This window comes from Ips typographus, linkage group LG3 (assembly GCF_016097725.1).
Source record: "Ips typographus isolate SLU linkage group LG3, UJ_Ityp_2.0, whole genome shotgun sequence".
In the NCBI taxonomy this organism is placed as follows: Eukaryota; Metazoa; Arthropoda; class Insecta; order Coleoptera; family Curculionidae; genus Ips; species Ips typographus.
In genome coordinates this window covers 1,526,473-1,548,343 of record NC_138424.1, presented here as the reverse complement: position 1 = coordinate 1,548,343, position 21,871 = coordinate 1,526,473, and the positions used below count along the sequence as shown (strand labels likewise).

General features: G+C 36.5%; 4 protein-coding genes across 8 annotated transcripts; 3 read left to right on the top strand and 1 right to left on the bottom strand.

Moving 5' to 3' along the window:
• The first annotated feature begins 128 nt into the window (after positions 1 to 128).
• LOC145726738 (putative 3',5'-cyclic phosphodiesterase pde-5) lies at positions 129 to 7,990 on the top strand. The gene is made up of 14 exons (XM_081975959.1): positions 129 to 1,349; positions 1,404 to 1,500; positions 2,682 to 2,762; positions 2,817 to 2,985; positions 3,841 to 3,981; positions 4,035 to 4,233; positions 4,285 to 4,511; positions 4,568 to 4,686; positions 4,743 to 4,961; positions 5,948 to 6,362; positions 6,417 to 6,543; positions 6,602 to 6,760; positions 7,338 to 7,633; positions 7,681 to 7,990. Exons 1-14 carry the CDS (start codon positions 1,317 to 1,319, stop codon positions 7,907 to 7,909), a joined length of 2,511 nt encoding a protein of 836 aa, XP_081832085.1. The 5' UTR covers positions 129 to 1,316; the 3' UTR covers positions 7,910 to 7,990.
• Positions 7,991 to 12,106: 4,116 nt separating this feature from the next.
• On the top strand, positions 12,107 to 16,350 carry LOC145726485 (uncharacterized). The gene is made up of 5 exons (XM_081975610.1): positions 12,107 to 12,266; positions 12,322 to 12,551; positions 12,604 to 12,778; positions 15,637 to 15,771; positions 15,828 to 16,350. The coding sequence occupies exons 1-5, from the start codon at positions 12,203 to 12,205 to the stop codon at positions 16,085 to 16,087; spliced, it is 864 nt and encodes a 287-aa protein (XP_081831736.1). The 5' UTR covers positions 12,107 to 12,202; the 3' UTR covers positions 16,088 to 16,350.
• On the bottom strand, positions 16,332 to 18,884 carry LOC145726488 (uncharacterized). Of its 3 annotated transcripts, XM_081975616.1 has the most exons (4): positions 17,152 to 17,917; positions 16,864 to 17,100; positions 16,617 to 16,814; positions 16,332 to 16,540 (listed from the first exon to the last, which is right to left on the bottom strand). In XM_081975616.1, exons 1-4 carry the CDS (start codon positions 17,224 to 17,226, stop codon positions 16,535 to 16,537), a joined length of 516 nt encoding a protein of 171 aa, XP_081831742.1. In that variant the 5' UTR covers positions 17,227 to 17,917; the 3' UTR covers positions 16,332 to 16,534. The 3 variants fall into 3 exon arrangements, with proteins under 3 accessions (XP_081831742.1, XP_081831741.1, XP_081831740.1); XM_081975615.1 differs by lacking the exon at positions 17,152 to 17,917 and adding an exon at positions 18,665 to 18,884 and having other exon boundaries at positions 16,332 to 16,814; XM_081975614.1 differs by having other exon boundaries at positions 16,332 to 16,814.
• A 147-nt stretch (positions 18,885 to 19,031) lies between these two features.
• On the top strand, positions 19,032 to 21,347 carry ImpE3 (Ecdysone-inducible gene E3). 3 transcript variants are annotated; one of them, XM_081975607.1, is made up of 7 exons: positions 19,032 to 19,135; positions 20,103 to 20,128; positions 20,192 to 20,342; positions 20,393 to 20,497; positions 20,580 to 20,766; positions 20,827 to 21,028; positions 21,083 to 21,347. In XM_081975607.1, the coding sequence occupies exons 3-7, from the start codon at positions 20,282 to 20,284 to the stop codon at positions 21,299 to 21,301; spliced, it is 774 nt and encodes a 257-aa protein (XP_081831733.1). In that variant the 5' UTR covers positions 19,032 to 19,135; positions 20,103 to 20,128; positions 20,192 to 20,281; the 3' UTR covers positions 21,302 to 21,347. The 3 variants fall into 3 exon arrangements, with proteins under 3 accessions (XP_081831733.1, XP_081831734.1, XP_081831732.1); XM_081975608.1 differs by having other exon boundaries at positions 19,113 to 19,131; XM_081975606.1 differs by lacking the exon at positions 19,032 to 19,135 and having other exon boundaries at positions 19,792 to 20,128.
• Positions 21,348 to 21,871: the final 524 nt, after the last annotated feature.

Genomic DNA, 21,871 nt, shown 5'->3' with positions numbered 1-21,871 from the left:
CTATCCCTTTTCAACGCCTTAAACTAAAAACCCGTTGGGGCCACAACCGCGTCTAGCTAGTATTCGAAATCTAACCTCAATCTGTCAAAATAAACTCCCATCCCATCGCTAAAACACGGTTAAACAATATGTCACGTGACACCATATTTTTATTTGTTAATTCCGTCATCTGATAGCTTTGTTATTTTACATTTACATTATTATTTAACTCCAATGGCAGTCAAAACTACATTTTATTTTATCATATATTTTCATTAGAAAGACTTATTTATAAACCCGTCTGTGTACCATTTTACCAAAGTTATTTTTGCATCGCAGAATGCGAATGACTTTCAAAACCACGGCTTGCCCTGATTTTGTCAAAGTAAAATAAATCAAGGTGGCCTTGCACGTTTGCTATTGGTCCGATATAGAGATGACGCCGTCCGCCATTACTGGGAAATGTTTGACACATATTATTTGCAAATTTGAGGGCGAAAATCTGAGTGAAAATGCTGGGAAAATGCATCGTGGTGTTAATTAAACATTCAACCACAATTTTTGTTGTTTCTGTTGAGAAATACATCATAGGAACCTTCGGTAAGTACAGTTAATCTACACGTACGGTAGTTGAAGATTGAAGAACCCCGAAAATGTACAATGCTAGTTTATTATTTCTTTTAGGCAGTTTTAAAGAAATATTTCTCTTATTTCGCTAAAATTTGTGTAGTTTTTGTTCAGTGTTTCAAAATCGCTGATCGAAGCCGTTCTCTTTAGGTAAGTGATTTCGGATCTAAAGAACTCATGATCCAAAGGTCATGTGACCTCCATGTGATTTTAAAATCAAGATGTCATGTGATTTTTAGATTATAACGTGTTTGGATCCGAAATTATGTATATACTTACCGCTACTTATGTAATATACTTTTTCTTGACCAATCAGAAACTACGGACAGTGCGGTGATTTACGCAAATGTCGCACATATAGACTTACCATGTTGTCATATTTGTCATCACCGTTAATTACACAATTAGTGAAATAGTAACAAAGTACTAGATGTATCACGAAACATAACTACCATTATTACATCTAATTTTTATTAAAGGACTATTAATAATTTGCCCTATACATCCTTCACAAGACACTTTTATATTTCTTCAGTTAATTAAAGGCAAACAATACACGCAATTGCCCTTTTAAGTGAAAGTTATGTTATTATTGTTGATAATGTATTTATAATTTTTCGAATACGCAGAAACACGCCAAGTCTTAAAATACCATTATTACCACAATGGACACGAGTTAGGGAATTTTTAGTCGTTATCCAGAAGCGATAATGGAGGGTGTAAAAAAGCCCGAATGCAATAAGGTGAGTTTATTAAAAAAAATATACTTAAAGCTGGTTTTAGACACTTTAACTTAGGTGCAGCTGGTGGTTACGCCGATTGGTGGATGCGATGGAAGCGCGGAAATACGAATTATGGGCGGAACAGCCAGTAGAAAGTCCAGCTTCAGCCTCAGTAAGTTATCAAAAATGAACACCCGGTATAACTACAATTAAGTAGGAGATGGGAGGAAAACAATTAACTGCCGTTTGATTGGCGCAAATCGATATGCGGACGTTAATATGTATTAATATCCATATAGATGGATTTATCTAATTGTTTGCACAAATTCTAAACAAATATTCCCGGTCTATTTACCACGCAAGTCGAGCATTTTTTTTTCAATTCATCCAGACGGGTTTCAGTTCGGCGTCCATCCTGACATAAGCCGGAACTCGCGTCGGGACGCTCTGGACGCCGTCTGACATGTGGAGTTGTCTATCTCGCACCGTAAACATTTGTAGTGATAAAAATAGCGATTGCGAAGGTAAGAACCCTATTTTTCCCCAACTATTTGAAGCACGCGATCAATCAAATTATAGTTAATAATGTCAAAAAACGGTTTTTTTTTTAAACCATTTCGGAAGTCCTAGATAGTAGTCGTGGCGTCATATTATGAATATATAATGCGATAACAACAAGTTAGCTTAATGATAACTAAGACCATATGGTCGGAAATTGTTAAATGTACAGAGTGAGACAAATTTGAAGGTGAGTAATTATGCTGCTTATTTTTTAAAAAATTATCGTACCTTACCTAATGACCCATCCAGCAAAACCGTGTCGTTTCATTGATTCTTCATGTAAGCAAACTGGTTGACAGTTGCATTGTAATTTGACCATTTTTTACTAAATTTCGAACTGTTTGGATTGCATTTTGTCAAACTTAGTTGGATCTTAATCCATAAATTTCTTAGAAAAATTGATTGACCAGCCTATATTCATTTGACATTGGGGTGTTACTCCAGGAGTGGGTTTAATATCAGTGTGAGTGACAGAGTACAGTGGCTTCCACCCTAAATATTATTTTCACTTTTTTTTACCTGAAAAACCTACTTGTACAGCCTCAAAAAGGCAAAATCGTCTCTTTGAAGTTTTATAAGCCCTTAAAGGGCGTCCATTAGGGGCTTAGTTTACCGGATCTAAAGTCGTTTGCTCTTGCTTGTTACGTTGCTTAGAAAGGACGAACTTTTATAAATTGCATTTACCAAATAACTTTTCCAAGAAGAAAAATTAGATTTGTTTCAAGTTTCCTAACATTTAGGTGGAGTTTTATAATAAAACTCTTCACATTGTTAGTTTATTAAATATTGTAGATTCCAATCATCTGGATGGTAGCAACGGTCTACATCTTAATGCAACCACTGGCTACGTTCCTACAATTAAAATGATTTCCGGTGAGGTTTTTCTTATAATAATAGGATTTTGTAAAAAAGTAGATAATTTTCTAGAAGAACAAGTATCCGAGTATCTGTCCAATCATCCAGACTATTTGGAAACATTTGTTTTGAACGAGGTGGACATTGAGAAACTGGAACGCTGGATCATCCGCAAATCTCAACAACTCAAAAAACGTCCAGAGTTTGGATGCAGGAATACACGGAAAACCAGTTTGTCCAGGTAGTTTAAGAAGTTCTGATAGTATACAGAGTAATTCATATTCGACCTTCACCATTGGGATCTCGGAAACTATAAAAGATACAAGAAAAAAAAAGTTGCGCAATTGAAAGTCAAAGTGACTTTTTCTACTAATTTTGGCATAAAAAACACAAATCCGGTGTCCGTTTAGCTGTAACTAGCGCCATTTTGTCACTAACTTTGATTTAAGGGCATTCTTGACAGTTTTAAAGACTTTTGACAAGAAAGTTTAAAAAACGATATTTTGACACTTTAGGTCATATTTCTACCATCAAACTAACTGAAGTTAAAAATTTTTTAGGTTTCAGTTTATGGGGTTATTACCCCTTTTAAAAACTTAAAAAATCTAGTTTTTAATTTTCCAAATACATGGAAAAAATTTCACATTGCTAACTCAAACCGTTTTCGAGATATTTAGAAAAATGTCCGGAAAAAGGTAATCAAGTTTGACGCCCTCTAGCGGCCAAACGGGGCAACTTAGCAGTGCCCGCTCATTGTCACGTGATAGTTCTATTCATTAGCTACCTACGATCATAGGAGGTGTCTAGACGGAATGTTTCAAATATTCGAGGTTTTTTAGAAAAATGCCGAAACGAAGGTTTTTCTTGGCTTACTAATTACTGACAGCTTGGATTTACACGTATCAAGGTGGCCATTTTGCTGTAATTGCCTCCATTTTGTCACTGACCTTGAAATTAGGGCATTTTGACAGTTTTCAAGACCAGTCAAATTTTGATCGCAACTTTTAAGTTGTCAATTTAAACTTTTATAGTTTCGGAGATCCCAATTTTGAGGGTCGAATTTGAATTACCTTCTGTAAACATCACTGAATTTCAGATGGAAATTCTGCGTGCATGCTGACAAACGACAAATGCTCCAAGACCTGACCCAAAACCTCCAATTAAAACCAACCAAACACCAAGTATTATGGGAACTCTCCAATTGCATATCGTCAGCAGTAAACGCTGACGGTTTTCGGTACCATCACCCAACAATTCAACCAATACAACCATATAAACCACAATTTGCAGATTGTATTCCGTTGAAGAAGACTCTAACGAGCTGCATTTGTACCTGGTGCTAGAAAACCATTCTGGAGACGGTACTCTCAAGTTGCAACGCATCAAAAGCGGTATCACAGTACCAATGTACGTGGCGCAGAACCAGGTGCCGGTACGATTGTCCAAAGGACACAACGACCCCAGATTTTCCCAAGATATTTTGAGTGAAGTATAGGACTTTAATAATTTAAAAAATTCGTGGTTGGCAAAATTGGTTTAGGGTGAAATAGCGCACATTCAATGCCAACCAGTTATCCAACCAAATGGTAAGTTGGTCGCAGTGTTAGAATTGTGGAAACGTTCTACAGGAGTACAGTTCTACGAGGAAGACGAGGAAATCGCCTCAAGTTATTTGGTATGGGGTGGTATAGCTTTGCACTACGCCCATTTGTATTTAACCATGAACCAGCAGAAACAACTCAACGATTTCCTATTGGCTGTCGTAAAGTCAGTTTGTTATTTTAAATGCCATTGATCAGTCATACTAAGTTAGGGGATTGTAGGTCAATTTTCCAGGATATGGTCAGCATGGACATGCTAGTGATGAAAATCATGAATTTTGCCCAAAGGTTAGTCAGTGCGGATAGGGCTTCGTTGTTTTTGGTGGACAACAAAAACAAAGGTAAATTTATCAAATTTACTGTTTAATTGAACAGTTAGATTCATATATATCAACAGAATTGTACGCTACAATATTCGATATTGGAATTGATGAGTGTCCGGAAAATTTGTATTCGACCGACGGTGATGATCTGCTCAAGGTGCACACCTCCAAGGAAATCAGATTCCCCTTAGGAACTGGAATAGCAGGTCAAGTGGCCATGACTGGGGAAATTTTGAATATCAAAGACGCCTACGCGGATGATCGTTTTAACAGAACGGTAGATCAGTTAACTGGTAAGTTAATCCTAAGTGTTACAGAAAACGTAACCAACTTTTTCAATTATCAAATTCAGTTGCAAAGGTCATGTGGCCGTTTTGACAATCAAAAATGTCACGTGACTGCTTTTAAGAAGTAAAAGCCAATTTTAAGGTAAAAATAACATTTTAAAGGTCGAGTGACTATTGGCATTTCAAGTTCAGATCGCAGCGCCATTTGAACTAAAATCGGGCAACCCGTTCCTAACTTAACATTATAAAGAATATGACACTGACACTTAAACACACTGATGAGAAATGACAGCTGGAATGGCCGAAACTTGGTCTGTCAACTGTCAAATTACGTCATTGTGACGTCAAGTATCTCTTATATTAAAACGTCAACTTTTAAGGTCATAATTTTAATCTGAGTGTCACGTGAATGTTTTCAAACAGCAAATCCAATTTCAAAAATCACGTGACTCTTTTTAAATGCCGAAATGTTACCCCTATAATCACGCGACAATTTTCATCAGCGTAAAATTTTATTTTAAAGCCCACGTGACACGTTTTAGTACTGAAATGGTGTGAAAAATGTCACGGGGCCTGTTCTGTTGGTCACGTCACTCTTTTCAGTGTCAAAATGAAATTTCTAAGGTTACGTGACTGTTTTTAATGTTAAAAATAGTATCTTTAAGGTCACGTGACTGCTCTCAAATTTTTTTAAGCTAAAAAATGTAAAGTGAGGTAAAAATGACTTTTTAAGGTGATGTAACACCTGTAAATGTCAAGATGGCATTCTAAAGACCACGTAGATGCTTTTAATGGTAAAATGGTGTTAGTTGTTTGAAAAAAAAAACTATTAAAATACGTATTCTAAGCCTCACACGACTATTTTCTTCTTTTAGAAATTCTGTTCTTTCATTCTTATTCACTGGTGGTTCCCACGTCACTTCTTTGGTTTCTAAAACAGTGGCGTAGTAACGATTTTCTTTATATCTCACAAAATCATATTTCTCGTTTAGGATATACAACAAAAACGATTCTCTGTATGCCAATCTACATTCGTGGATCAATCATAGGCGTCGTGCAAATGGTGAATAAACAGTCAGGTTTCTTTACAAGTGACGACGAAGCCGCGTTCGAAACGTTCGCCATTTACTGCGGCTTAGCGCTGCACCACGCAAAATTGTACGATAAAATCAAAAAAAGCGAACAAAAATACAAAGTGGCTTTAGACGTGTTGAGTTACCACAACACCTGCACTGAAGAAGAGTTTCAAACGGCTTTGGCCAAAGGAATCCCAGATCATATACCGGGAGTGGACGATTACTACTTCAATCCGTTCCAATTGGAAGATATTGAAAAAGCCCGGTATTCGATTTACATGTTCGTTGATTTGTTTGGATTGGTCAGGTTTGAACTCAACAGTCTCATCAGGTTTTATTTTGCAAGAATGTTCAAACAAACGTTGCCTATTAAAATTTTTGACAGATTTGTGCTGACAGTAAGAAAAAACTACCGCAGAGTACCTTATCATAACTGGACTCATGGTTTTTCGGTGGCCAATAGCATGTACTGCATCCTGAAAAGGTCGGAAGGATGCTTCAAGCCCAACGAGGTTCAAATAACGTAATGACATTTTTTTGACATGTTGTTGTCAATGTGAAATTTCATAGTGTTTGGCTTTGTTAACGGGAGCGCTTTGTCACGATTTGGACCATCGAGGTAAAAATAACAAATTTATGCTGGATACCGAGTCACCTTTAGCCGCCATTTACTCCACGTCAACCATGGAACACCATCATTTCAATCAGACCGTCACCATTTTACAACAGGTAACAAAATATGCTGGTATAAAAATGTGACGTCAGGATGACGCAAATTGACGGTTAAATTCTGATTGTGTCAAATTATAAGTCATCGTGACGTAACATTCGTTTTGCTTGCACTGAATGAAAAATGTCATAACTTATGATCTGTAAAGCGATTGTCATTATTATTCATATTTGCCTTTTTTGCTTGTGTATCCAAATATGACGTTAGTTATCACGTGACGGTTCACTTTATTATAACCGTTTATAAAAAATGTTACTCTGTGTAAATGAAATGAACGGAAACGACACGGCATGATTTTATTAAATTCTATCAAAAAATTGGTTTTGTATACGTAATTGGTCTAAATGTGCTTTAGTCCAAATTAAGACAAGTAGCCCTAGTCATGCACTTGTCCCTTTTGTTACTTTAGAGTTGATTACTCTATTATTTAATAGACTAATTGCGTATTTGCACGCATATTTATGTATATAATTACAGGAAATAATAATAATTTATATGCTTTTGTTCGGAATATCATAATTAATAAACATTTCTAGTGGTAAAATCCTAAATAATAAAAACCAAGGTAATTTTAAGGAGGGTCACAACATCTTCAATAAACTCTCCAACACCGACTACAAACAAGTACTAGGCCTACTCAAACATTGCATCCTAGCCACCGATTTGGCCATGTTTTTCCCTAACAAAGCCCGTTTATCGAGAATAGTGGAACAGGGCTCGTTTTCCTGGAGCAATACCGATAACCGGATGCTCCTGCAGGCCATCACCATGACCGGCAGCGATCTGAGCGCCTCAGCTAAACCGTGGGACATCCAGGTGGAAACGGTCCGGGTGATTTTCGAAGAATTCTACCAACAAGGCGACGCTGAAAGGTATAGCCTGGGTGTTTCAAGTGTTTGGTTCAAAGTGTGCTTTTTAGGCAAGCTGGCCGACATCCCATTCCTATGATGGACAGGGAACAGCCCGAGGAACAACCGGCCAGTCAAGTAGGGTTTTTGACCGGTATTTGTTTGCCCTGCTACAATCTGTTGAATACTTTAATACCCGACTGTAAACCTTTGCTGGATATGTGCCAGAACAATTTGGAACATTGGCAAAACATTGATGTGGAAATTAAAGGGAGACGGAATAAGAATGCTGATGATTAAGAGTCACCTTAGATTAGTATAAGAAATAGAGTGTGTTAGAAGTTAATAAAAATAAATAGAAAAACCATATTTAACCACGGAGTAGGTAAACATTTTTTATGGTGTTTAGTAACGGTAGTTTTCATTCACCATTTGTCCACAAAAAACTCTTCTTTGGTGTTCATTCAAATTAGCCTGTTAGATACATTAGAAGATCATAAAATGACATATTTAACTTAACCTCAAGCTGTAGTTACACTGAATTAAATCACCATTTTGATAAATCAGTTAATTATAATACATTGTACATGATTTCACTAAATTTAAATATTAGTAATTAAACGTGTCTTATACATTGACACGTTTAATTACTTAGTAAATTTCAAGCAATTTCTGTGCAATATACAGGATGGCTCGTTTAATTTGGAACGCACTGTGTATAATAAATGCAAAAAAACAATGCAAGTGTCATTAAACTTTGTTAATTGTTCTCATAATAATTATTGTCTGTCTGGCTTTTGACTGACGTAATTTTTAATATATTCCACGGACGAATTCAAATGCCCATATCTCATGATATAATAGCGCGTACAAGACTGGCGCTTAATTTGAAATAAAAAATAATTTAAACATTTTTTACGACAGTTTATTTAGTGACATAAATCACGTGGCTTTTCTCTAAATCTAAAACTTGTCTTTACAGAATTTGAGTAACATTATATTAAGAAACTGAATAATCGAAAAAAAACCAGGTAGCAAAATCAATCAGTCAACCAATACGAAAGAGAATTTACAGTTAATAGGATTTGGTTTCGCAAATTTGTATTCAGTGCCATAAATGGCTTATTGTCTGTAACGTTGGCTAGCCTAAAGTATGCGAATTAGGTTCCAGGATGCTATAAAATAGTACACGACACATAGCGCGCATAAAAAATGGTAAATTTCAATAACAAACCTTAAAAAAAAATACATCAAACACGCTTCGGTATTTTAATATTGCCATAGTAAAAAAAAAATTGCCACGCCTGTGTTTATTAAAAAACACCTCTCGACTCGACTAATTTTAAAGCTTTCCAGAAAAAATTGTTAAGGCAGATTTAAGATAACATCTACACACTTTGTTATGAATGATAATGATGGTGCACGCACTGTTTAATAAACTATTCAATGTCGATATTACACAACATATTTTCAATTTTAATTTTGTTTTAAACTTTCTGGTGTGTTGTTTGGTTTATTTCCAACTTAACAGATTTTTCAAGAGTCAGGAAATTGATGGCACCCATTACGAAATTTAAATCATTTTTAACTATTTTACCCGTGTATAATATAGTTGTAAAATTCCTGGTAGAGCCACGACTTTTGCATTATTCATGTGATTTTTGAGGTGAGTCATATACACCAGCTACAATGTAATTAACTTGTCTAGAAGACAATAGGGATTTCCAATCAGATGGTCCTACTTAAAATTTTGTGTATGAGTCTTTTTAAATTAATATTAATTTATGAGTAGACAAAAAGTTGTACACTTCAGGTATATATGCGATTAACGAAAACATTTGAATATTTAAAAAATCTACTACAGTGCGGTTAATCCCCAAGGCGACATTCTTTGACAAGGCTGTCTCGATCAGCCGTCATAAATTTCCCTCAACAAACAGCTAGAAGCGTAACTTTTCCACAGGTAAATTATATAAAAAGTGGCAAATCAATGCGTAAATTACGCAAATACCGATAAATGCATACCAAATCAGGATGATGTGTGGTCTGTCCGTCAAAATGTTACAAATAAGTCGATATGTAAGCGTTTGAGTGAGGCTGAATAACAATCGTTCGTTTAATCAAATTCCAAAACTAAATTACCTAATTAAAGTCTGACTAAAAAAGAAACGTCGCGTCGCGATAATCATAAATTTAAATTTATTATTAATCTGTCTATAGTAATCTTATACAACAAGAGAACTGTTGTTCAGTGTGTTCTCGATGGTGTGGTAAATCCAAAACCGACCATAGGAAAACCGCGTAACGAACAGAGAAACGTACATTATTGCATGCGCGGGACTAAGACAGAAAACGAAAAAAATATCAAGTAGGCCATATTTTCAGCGCGCTGTTGCCAAACGCCAAGTATCACTCAAATACCGTGGACAAAATAACTTGGCGTTTGGCAACAGCGGGCTGAAAATATGGCCTACTTGATATTTTTTTCGTTTTCTGTCTTAGTCCCGCGCATGCAATAATGTACGTTTCTCTGTTCGTTACGCGGCTTTCCTATGGTCGGTTTTGGATTTACCACACCTGTATAATTTTAGCTTTATAGATGCTTTCAAATAACATTTGGCAACCTGGTCAATGGCAGTTAATAAAAATGATTTTTTTTTTACTCCCAGGGACAATTGGTTTAAGTTTGTATTTAAAATGTAATGTCAGGTTGCTTAGTACAATAACGAATTGCAGATCAATAAAACAGACACCGCCTTTTAAATGTCAAATTTATTCAGTCACGTGATCAGATAACTGCACATCACTTATCTGTCAGAAATAACTCGCAACTAAATAAGATCATCTGTCATATAGACAAAACAAAACAAAGAAAGCTTCAAAATACGTTTTGGTGCAAATGATCATGATAACAATAAGAGGAAAATATGGCAATTCAATGGTGGGTCCATCGGATGTAACCTAATTTGACAGACGATCACAAGATATCAGTAAGACGTTTTAATGAAGTGGTCACGTGACAAACCTCTTTTTACGATCGATTTTCGCATAACACTAAATTGTAATGTATTATGATCACAAGTCGTTAAAGCCCAATTTCGCTTCACACAAACTTCCATTATTACGGTAAATTACGTTAAAAGATTAATTTGTTTCAAGCGAAATACGAACTTACTGTAGAACAGACAGTGCAATTAAGGTATTTGGTTTGTATCAAAATTTCAATTGTTTTTGTAAAACCGCTGAAGATATTATCCAAAAATCCTTCAAGATCGCAGAAACTCCTTGAGATTTTTTCCTTGTTTCGTGTTATCAGATCGGGCAACAAATTTTAAAATTCAGCGGGGTTTGTCAATTATTTATCAATAATTTATAGCGACGCGGTGTAATTCACGTGCGATAACATCTGGCCCGAAGTGTCATCGAAATGGCGCGGCCGATATATCAGACAATATCACAACAATCACTTTCAGCACTAGTTTGTGATTGGTCAATAAAAAGCAGCTTTCAGCTTGCTACTTGCTCTTGACCAATCACAAACCAACCACTCTGATTTACGCAAATGTAGCAGTATTAATATGGGAATAATTAGAGAGGAATGTGTTCCCATATGACGTACCGTTAAGGTATGCTTTCCTGTAAAAACGATAGGGCATCTAGTGATTGACGTCATTTCTTTTGTTGTATTGTATCCTGTGAAAGCACTCTACTGAATGATGATACAACAGGTTTAGTGACTGTTTTTAGCATTTAATAAAATATCTGTTAATATTTTCATATGCTAAATAGGGTCGTATGTCAGCTCTGATTCGGTATTCCCTTATTAAAACTGTTTGATATGGACGTAATGCATTACTTTATTCATGGGGGGAACGTCGTGTGCACTACCATTTTTTCTACATTCCTGGTCGGAATAACGATTTTTCTGTATAGCTCGCACCTGGTTCTGTTCTATTTAGAATGCACTCCAAATGCTCTTTATAAGAGAAAAACGTTGTAGAAAAGATACGAGGAATTTTGCATTGACCAGACTATAGGAGTCACCTTTAACGTTCAGACGATGTTAATGGTATAATTGACTTACTTATTACTCTTACAGTGGAATATATTGGTTTAGAGAATCACATGATGTGACTGACTTTGTCTTGATTGTCATTTGGCATCCTCACTAGCACTGGACATAAAAACATTTTGGTTTACATTATGAGGCAAAGAAAAAGCTCTTCTCTCTCCAACAATTAGCAACATTCCATTCTCTGGCTCCTTCTCCTTTTTAAACTTTTGGTCACTAAAAAAGCCAATTTCCTAGTAGTGTTTATGAGAAAAAAGAAGAACCTCGACTATTTAAAATCAACGAAGAAGAATGCCGGCTTAACAGCAAATTAAAATTTCGAAATGAACATCATTGTTAAAACATACATTATAAAGCAGAACGTGTCCGGAATCGGCAATTTCGTCCAGATGGACGGAAAGGATGAATCGAATCGTGGTGGGAGCGATTCGATTGCGAAATATAAATTTGCCCGCAAAAGGCCTTAAGCTTAAATTAACTCTTCGACGTTCGTTTAACTAACACTAAACAATAAAAAAAAAATGTTGTCTGTGATTTTGTGTTTGTGGTGTTTTGTGGCCGCTGGTAGCGCCTCACCGATTTCAAGTAAGTCTGCCAAAAAAACCACCGGCAACACTGTTACTAAACTGGACTTATTCAGATCACGGCTACTATCCGAGATCCTACATAATGGGGGGTAGTTTCTACGCAAACCCCCGTTACGTCAGAGCGGGCAACCCTGGCTACGACTACGTCGCCCCAGGTCAAATGACCGCCATGGTTGTGGGTGACACGGTGGCCACCAACTCGTTTGCAGGCACCCCCGCTTTAGTCCCATCCACGGTGGTGTTTCCCCCAGCTCAAGATGACGTCCTCAACCATCGCAACGAGGTAATAGTCGGTAACACAGTTCTCTTTCACCCTTAAATGTCGGTAATTGCAGGGTGTGGAAGAACAAACCACCGAAAGGCAATCGTTCGTTGTCGAACCGGATTCGGTGAACGAAACTGAACCGGAAGAAGTGATTGTCAATGAGGGTGAGCAGGAAACGTTGTTTTCGATCGAGGAAGGTACCACCGAAACTGTAACCAAAGCAGCACCAGTCACCACAACTAAAGGTATTATATTAATTTATAAAGAGAGAAGAGAAGACTTTGTCGTTGATTGTCCTTTCACACTGTCTTTCTAGCAGTTCAAACTTTGACACCGCTTTTCTCCCTGACTGTACCAAACTTTGTAGTGTTTTTTCAGGTTATTGAATAGGAAATTTAATGAGTATTCCAAAAATATGCTTAAAACAGTCACTTTCTTACTCCAAAGGGAGTTTAGAGGCAATTTTGTAGCTGACTGTCCTTTCAAACTGTGTTTCTGGCAGTTCAAACTTTGACACCGCTTTTCTCCCTGACTGTACCAAACTTTGTAGTGTTTTTTCAGGTTATTGAATAGGAAATTTAATGAGTATTCCAAAAATATGCTTAAAACAGTCACTTTCTTACTCCAAAGGGAGTTTAGAGGCAATTTTGTCTCTGACTGTCCTCTTAAACTGTGTTTCTGGCACTTCAAACTTTGACACCGCTTTTCTCCCTGACTGTACCAAATTTTGTAGTGTTTTTCCAGGTTATTGAATAGGAAATTTAATGAGGATTCCAAAAATGTGCTTAAAACAGTCACTTTCTTATTCCAAGTGGGGTTTATAGGTAATTTTGTAGCTGACTGTCCTTTCAAACTGTGTTTCTGGCAGTTAAAACTTGACACCGCTTTTCTCCCTGACTGTACCAAATTTTATAGTGTTTTTTCAGGTTGTTGAATAGGAAATTTAATGAGTATTCCAAAAATATGCTTAAAACAGTCACTTTCTTACTCCAAAGGAAGTTTAGAGGCAATTTTGTCCCTGACTGTACTGACTAACTGTACCAAATTTTGTAGTGTTTTTTTAGATTATTGAATAGGAAATTTAATAAGGCTTCCAAAAATGTGCTTAAAACAGTCACTTTCTTATTCCAACTGGGGTTTACAAGTGATTTTGTCTTTGGCTGTCCTTTCAAACTGTGTTTCTGGCAGTTCAAACTTTGACACCGCTTTTCTCCTTGACTTTACCAAACTTTATAGTGTTTTTTCAGGTTATTGAATAGGGAATTTAATTAGGATTTCAAAAATGTGCTTAAAACAGTCACTTTCTTACTCCAAGTGGGGTTTACAGGCAATTTTCTCCCTGACTGTACCAAACTTTATAGTGTTTTTTAAGGTTGTTGAATAGGAAATTTAATAAGGATTCCAAAAATGTGCTTAAAACAGTCACTTTCTTATTCCAAGTGGGGTTTATAGGTAATTTTGTAACTGACTGTCCTTTCAAACTGTGTTTCTGGCAGTTCAAACTTTGACACCGCTTTTCTCCTTGACTGTACCAAACTTTATAGTGTTTTTTCAGGTTATTGAATAGTAAATTTAATGAGGATTTCAAAAATGTGCTTAAAACAGTCACTTTCTTACTCCAAAGGGAGTTTAGAGGCAATTTTGTCCCTGACTGTCCTCTCAAACTGTGTTTCTGGCTCTTCAAACTTGAACACCGCTTTTCTCCCTGACTGTACCAAATTTTGTAATGTTTTTTCAGGTTATTGAATAGGAAATTTAATAAGGATTCCAAAAATGTGCTTAAAACCGTCATTTTCTTATTTCAAGTGGTGTTTAGAGGTAATATTATAGCTGACTGTCTTTCAAACTGTGTTTCTGGCAGTTCAAACTTTGACACCGCTTTTCTCACTGACTGTACCACATTTTGTTGTGTATTTTAAGGTTATTGGATAGGAAATTTAATGAGGTTTTCAAAAATGTGCTTAAAACAGTCACTTTCTTACTCCAAGTGGGGTTTACAGGCGATTTTCTCCCTGACTGTCCTCTCAAACTGTGTTTCTGGCACTTCAAACCTTGACACCGCTTTTCTCCCTGACTGTACCAAACTTTATAGTGTTTTTTCAGGTTATTGAATAGGAAATTTAATGGGGAATTCAAAAATGTGCATAAAACAGTCACTTTCTTACTCCAAAGGGAGTTTAGAGGCAATTTTGTCCCTGACTGTCCTCTCAAACTGTGTTTCTGGCAGTTCAAACTTTGACACCGCTTTTCTCCCTAACTGTACCAAATTTTGTAGTGTTTTTTCAGGTTGTTGAATAGGAAATTTAATGAGGATTCCAAAAATATGCTTAAAACAGTCACTTTCTTACTCCAAAGGGAGTTTAGAGGCAATTTTGTCCCTGACTGTTCTCTCAAACTGTGTTTCTGTCACTTCAAACTTTGACACCGCTTTTCTCCCTAACTGTACCAAATTTTGTAGTGTTTTTTCAGGTTGTTGAATAGGAAATTTAATGAGGATTCCAAAAATATGCTTAGAACAGTCACTTTCTTACTCCAAGTGGAGTTTACAGGCGATTTTCTCCCTGACTGTCCTTTCAAACTGTGTTTCTGGCAAATCATACTTTGACACCGCTTTTCTCCCTTACTGTAGAAAAATTTTGTAGTGTTTTTTCAAGTTATTGGTTATACTCCATGTGGATCACGTGACTGCTTAGCCAAATAGTGTTATAAAACCACGTGACGACTGTCACTAATGTCAAAACTGTCAAAGTGTGCTTAAAAGTTGCAAAAATCAGGGTTTAGAAAACTTTTCTTGCAATATTCGATACGAAACGTGTTTTTGAGTTAATTTGACGGTAGTCACGTGACTGTCTAGCTAATTTACCCTCTAAAAGCACGTGATATCGTTTCTGGTGCTTCTAAAATGATTCTAGAAGTCAAAGTTTTAGAGAATTGTTTGAAAATTGGTTTCTCTTAATTTTTGACAAATTTTTAGTAGTATTTAGAACCTCTAAATCTTGTACTCCCAAAATGGTTCTGACGCAAACTTAACAAAATCTTGGAAGATTTAAACACTTGTCATCTGGTACTTCTTCTTCAAACCTACTATTTTCTTCTTTTACAGCACCCAGAAAAATTAAAGTGGGAAAAGCTAAACGACCCGTAGCTCCCCAACCTGTGGTCCCCCAACCCGAAGAAGAGAAAGAAGACGAAAACCCCGAATTGGCTGCTTCCTGGCCGTTTTTGGGTTCTGGTAAAGGTAAAATTTCCCAATCACGTCATCACTTCAAACTTTCAAATCGTTGCTTTGTTCAGGTGTCCCAGCCTACAACGCGTTTTTCCCCATTTTCATTAACGGCGGTGCAGCTTCGGGACGGTCCAGAGCGCAAGACATTCCCGGATCGGCCACCGCCATTGCCAACGCATTTTCCACGGGAAAAGGGGGCGTGGCCACGTCGCACGCCACTGCTTTCGGCGATCCTTACGCAGCCGCAGTGTTACGAAACGCCGGCTTGTTTAATGTGAAAACGAATTCTGGGAGGAAGTTGCAACCAGTGGCTGAGTTGGAGGACTAAAGTTGATGGATGGAGTTGTTTTTGGTATATTTTTATGAGATTGAGTACTTGCTCAGTCTTGCCTGGGATATTTTATAAGTTTGACGCTCAATTTTGTTTTAACTAATAGTATACGACAAACAAATATACAAATTGTTATTATAGGACCATTTTGTGGTTAGCTCAAACTTAGCTGGTAATATTAATTATGTAAGCACTGCCAGTGTAACTTGTTGTAACGGGTAAATGCGAAACAAAAAAAAAATAAAATAACAACACATTTATTTAGTACTTTTCAAATTTACAAAAGAACTCCACCATAGTGTAATACTGTCACCTTAAAGGCATAGTTAACGTAACTAAATAACCAAGTTCAAAGTCCTTCGGACGTGCTAATAGTCACGGGATTCTGGCCACCTGAAGCAATTTGAGCTACCGCTCCATAGGTAAGCCCCACGATTGACCCCACTAGCTCTGCGAAGAAAATCCCCAGGTTACTTAAACGACTAGGTTCCTCCTCCTTCAATTTGTTGTTTTTCACTTTACTGACCGAAACTCTGGTAGTAACTGGCACTACTTCAACCTCCAGGTCCTTTTGGACCTGGGGTTCTTCAAACGTAATATTAACACTACTAGTAGTATTGTTCACTACAGTGTTTTCTTCAGAATCTTCACTTTCATCTGGTCGATGGTGATACGCGTTTTTAATTTGAGCAAGAAGACGCAGTTTAGTCAAAATTTTGACTACCTGCAAACCAATTATTTATTATTAAGTAACACAAAATGAAATCACTAACCTTCTTCTGAAACAAACTGGGTGAAACCTCATTAGTGCGATCGCTTTCACCACTTGGTCCAGGCAGAGCCATTTCCGACTCTTCACTGTTTTTTTCTTCTTGAAGCTGTTCAGCTTTAGCACTTTTCCTCCTGAGATCAGCTATATGAGACAAGGGCGTGGTTGTAACTGAAGCTGAGGCCGAAGCTAACGCACGTGGAGCATTGTAAATCCACGAGGAAGTCGTCATCGAGACCAACTATATTTTTTTCAGGTTACTTCCAATTGAAAGTACTCGTTGACTACTTACTTCACATAAAGTAAATCCAACACAAATGACAGTTCTAACGCTAAACATTTTCACGGTAAAAAGAAAAAAACTCATTGAACATTCATATATCCTCTGTCATAGTTTATATACGATCCCTACTCGTTGTTGATGGTTGCAAAATCAAAAGCGACATCAAGTTGTGAATAAAATGTATTGTTTGGCCGGCAACCTTATTACTTTTTTGATTATTTCATTTACCAGTGAGGAGGACGTTTGATTTGCATACGTCGATGGTTAGATCACCAAATAAAGCTGATGAGGTCTTTTGATCGAATATCTGTGATTATTGACAAACGAAATTATATAATAAGTATGTAGAGCAATGACAAGTACAAATATCTTGGGAAAATGGTGGACTAAAAATACCAAAATAATGGTCAACAAAACAGTGTATTTAGTGCGTAATACCCTAATTTGTTATTCAGTTCATCTCATTTATGCTTGTTTATATTGTCGTGAAATATTACACATTCACAAATTACCCGGCTTTAGGTAAATTATTACAGCAATTCTGTCAAGTTGATCCAACGTAGTCCCAGTAAATTGCAAGAGTTCATATTTACTACTTATTGGTATGCGGGTACCATTGCAACCTTGCACGGTTGCCAATGACACAGAACTAAGTACTTATAAACGTTTACCACTTTGAATTTGGGACGAAACCTTCGTGGGTAATGAAAAAAAAATGAACCAAAACGGGAAAGATATTGCTTTATTGAAGATTGAAGACCATAACGGTCTGATTGATTTGATGGTTTTCAATTAAAAACGTCGATTTTACATCAATTTAGTTGACTTCCTCGTTCATATTTCTGGTGTCTTAATCTACAGTAATTTTTAGAGAGAAATTTGACTTTTTAATTAATAATCATAGGTTTGCTTGATGCACTGTCAATCTCATCTAGAGTATGTTTTGATTTATGATTGGCTGTCAAACTGCAAAACTGACTGAATCAGTCATTTATAATTATTTATTTTCTATTTGTCAAATTAGTTTATTTTTAATGTTATTTATCTGTAACTGCAAACATTTTTGGTTAAATTAAACACGATTGTTTTAACTGAAATCTAAGTGTGAAAAGTGACTAGAAAGCACAAAAATAAACACAAAACCCATCTCAGTGCCATCTGTTATCGAAAGAGCAAACTATTTTTGACGTAAATTAAGTATGCTGGGAATTTCACACTCATAACCCACTTATTTATTTGGAAAGTATTTAACTTATTGTGAGCTGTTTAATGATATTTTAGCTGTAACATGTCTTTTTAGAAACTAGAAACTCTCAGTCAAAACCCTAACAATTCACTGTTAGAGCATTCTGCAATTCAGGATTGGATCTTTCATCAGTTGAACCACAAGACAAATTCTGAATGGATAAACCATTCAAACCAAAAACAGGGCTAATTATAATACAATTTAAGAAGTTTTAACAGAGTTTCAAATAAAAATAATGGTCTACTAAAAGGTAGTTGTAGCTGAAGAAAAACTTACCCTACTTGCTCGATATTTATTAAAAAAACAATCCTAAATCCTGATTCTCTTGCGTTTGTTTTACGGCTTTATTAGTTGTAGAATAGAGCGAAAAAACACGGGTTTTTCTTTATTTTTAATAGGTATTTGAACAACACAACAGCAAAAGTCCGTTTTTTTAAGAAAATCGGTTGGTTTTGACTTGGAACAGTTTCTGGTGTCAGTAAACTGTAGTGATGACGTTGAGGCACTTTCGAAATATCTGTGGAGTTTGAAAAATCACCAGTGCGTCAAAATGGCCGCCCAGGAACCTAATTCTTGAAAACGGAACGGAATTCTTAAGTGAAGTGTTGTTAGAATGTGACAGAAGGAGCTGACAATGACGGGTTCCTGTCACATGCTACAGGCCTTTCTCTTGATAATTCCTTTCCCTTATCACTTGTCTATAATGATCAAAAATTGTAATTGATCGTTTTCTGGCTCATAAAGTAGGTAAGTGGTTTTTGTTACTTTCCTAGCTAATTTTTGATTATTGTATTGTTGTAAATGTAATATGGAACACAGAGTTATTTCATTATTACGACTTCTACTTCATCAAAATGGTCGCCTTCGTGATTCAGAAAGTTTGTGTTTTTAGGGCTGTCCAGAACAATTTGTCAAAGTTGATTTTTATAGTTTACTGACTGGTTACTAGGGCTATAAACGTTTTGAAGCTCCATGAAACGCGAGGAGCGAATGTAACGTCACGATGATGTAGTTTAAGAGAACCATAAGTCATATTACGTGATCGAGACGTCAAATTCGGTCCATATGGAGCGTCAAAACGAATGCAGCCTGTTGTTGATCTACATAATTCATTTATTATGCCTTGATGAGAAAAAAACAAACCACACTTCTGAATTTGTGTAAGAAAGATGCTGAAAATTGCACCATTGTTACCAAAACCGTTTGAAAGACTACATTTCTCGGATTTTATCCTACTAAAACCTCGACGTGGTACCAAAAAGTATAGGCACATTATGCAGAACACGCCTACAGAAATTGCACTAATGCCACTCGCTAATTTCTCGATTTCTTTTCTCTCGATACTCCGCTTTGGCAATCCTTTGATCAAGCGTACGCGCGTCCTAAAGTCGTTGACACCTGCGAAACATTAATAATTATTCGTATAAACATTCGTTAACATTTTAATAACAATAAAACAACGACCGGCCCCCGAATAACAGGTTCCGCCGCCGCTAGACGACATTATAAGAACCACTTTTCGGATCTGCTGCGCGTCAAAAGTTGGGCGAAGTCGTCGATGTTTTTTTAATTAGTACCACTTCGGAATCTGGTTCTTCGGCTAATCAGAAATGACTTGGTAGTTGGTAGCCGTACCGTTGCTCACCCACCTAGAAATGTGTTTACTGTGATATTCATTTGTTTGTGGAGTTTAAAATGAATTTGTTGTTTTTAGGATTGTTTTGTGGGGCTTTAGTGTCGGTAAGTTGAATTTCTAAAATTTTCCGGATTTTTTGGTGAGTGTGTAATGATTTGGTTTTAAAGAGGAGCTCAGCAGAATGGCCAGTGGAACTTCGGGGACCTCCTAAAGTAGAGTCCAACTCTAAACTATCAACGTCCTACATCCCTGCTGCTATGCAAATAATTGCGCACGACACTGAACTCATGAAATACGTTATTAAACCCCCAGCAGCGGGTAAGTTTTTGTCACGCCACTAGACCCGATATAAACACAGGGATTTTTAGAAACGGTCGTTACAACTACAACAACAATCAGACCCACTCCTTCACACCGGCCTGGATTGTTTGCACCACCTAAACCTTTAGGACCTGCAACATTCTTCGCCAAGGGTAAACACTCTGATGATGTTAATATTTTCTCCAAATATTCATTATCTAGCAATTTATTATTTTACATCATTGAACATTGTAGATAATACCCAAGCGCAGTATGTTCAAGTGCAACAGCAACCTGGAGGTTTAAACTACTTTGACAGATACAGCGCCTTCATTCCAGGCATACAAACTAGACAACTGTTCCAAGACCCCCAAGTGTATTTCAAGGAAGCTGAGAAATTCGTAGGAAAAAGCTTTGCAGAGTTTCTACAATTGGCCAACAAGTACAAACTATTGTCCTCAACATACTTAACAGCTTATTTAAAGTGTATTGTGGGTTTTAGGGTAGACCCAGAATTTGACTTAAGAGACCAGGACAACCAACTTCTGGAATTTTCTAAAAACTTTGAAGACATCGATTCCAACTACAAGTTCGAGCAGTTAAGGCAAAAGAAAGTGCCTCCCACTAGAGCGTATGTGACTTTACTGTCACTGTATGACGCGCTCAATAAGGAATCAAAAAGGTTGATGTTAAATAAATTTGCTGTAAGTTTGTGTTTGATTATTGATTGAATTCTACTAGCAAGTCTTTTTTTTTAGGGTTACACTGATGATGTGGTGAAAAATTTAGTAGAGTTTTCCAGATATGATTCAAGCTTCCAACTAAAATCGGTGCTGAACAAAATAATCGAGAATAACGACACTAAAAAGGCGGATGTCGTTAGTAAAATTAAAAGTTTAGTAGCTGATTTGGATGATCAAACTAGCTATCTTAACGTAGCTTTGAGTGGTATTCCACCTTTAGCTTTTGCAGTCTAAATGTGTATTTTTATTAGACTTTCAGTAATATAATAACTTTTGAGTATTTTTGAGATTTCAATGTTCAGCAGCTTAAACTCAATCAACAATACAAGTTTGCCAAACAGTACAGAATTTTCAGTATAAAGTATGTGGCAAAGTATAGTTTAGCATTCGACCGCTAGAAGGCGCAACAGCATTTTCAAACACTACAGTAAAATCGATTGAATAACCTTGATATTCGGTATTTTTGTTGAAAATAACAATTTACACTCAAATCAAGCAATACAGAAAACACTTTGTGTATAGTTTACTACAGATTAAAGGAAGTCAACCATACTTTTGAATTTTCGTTGATAAATCTGCTGCTCTTTAATTTTCACATACCTATGCGATTGTTTTACGCAGATTTTTCCTATTACATCACCCAGACAAAAATTTTAATGCGGAATTACAAAAACCCGACTATCTCGCTATTTATTTTTATTTCGCCGTTTTATATTAGCCTAATCTATTTATGTTTGTTGACATATCCTCACCCCACTCCATTCACTTCCTTACCGTTACGCTGCATTTCATCGACGTGCCCCG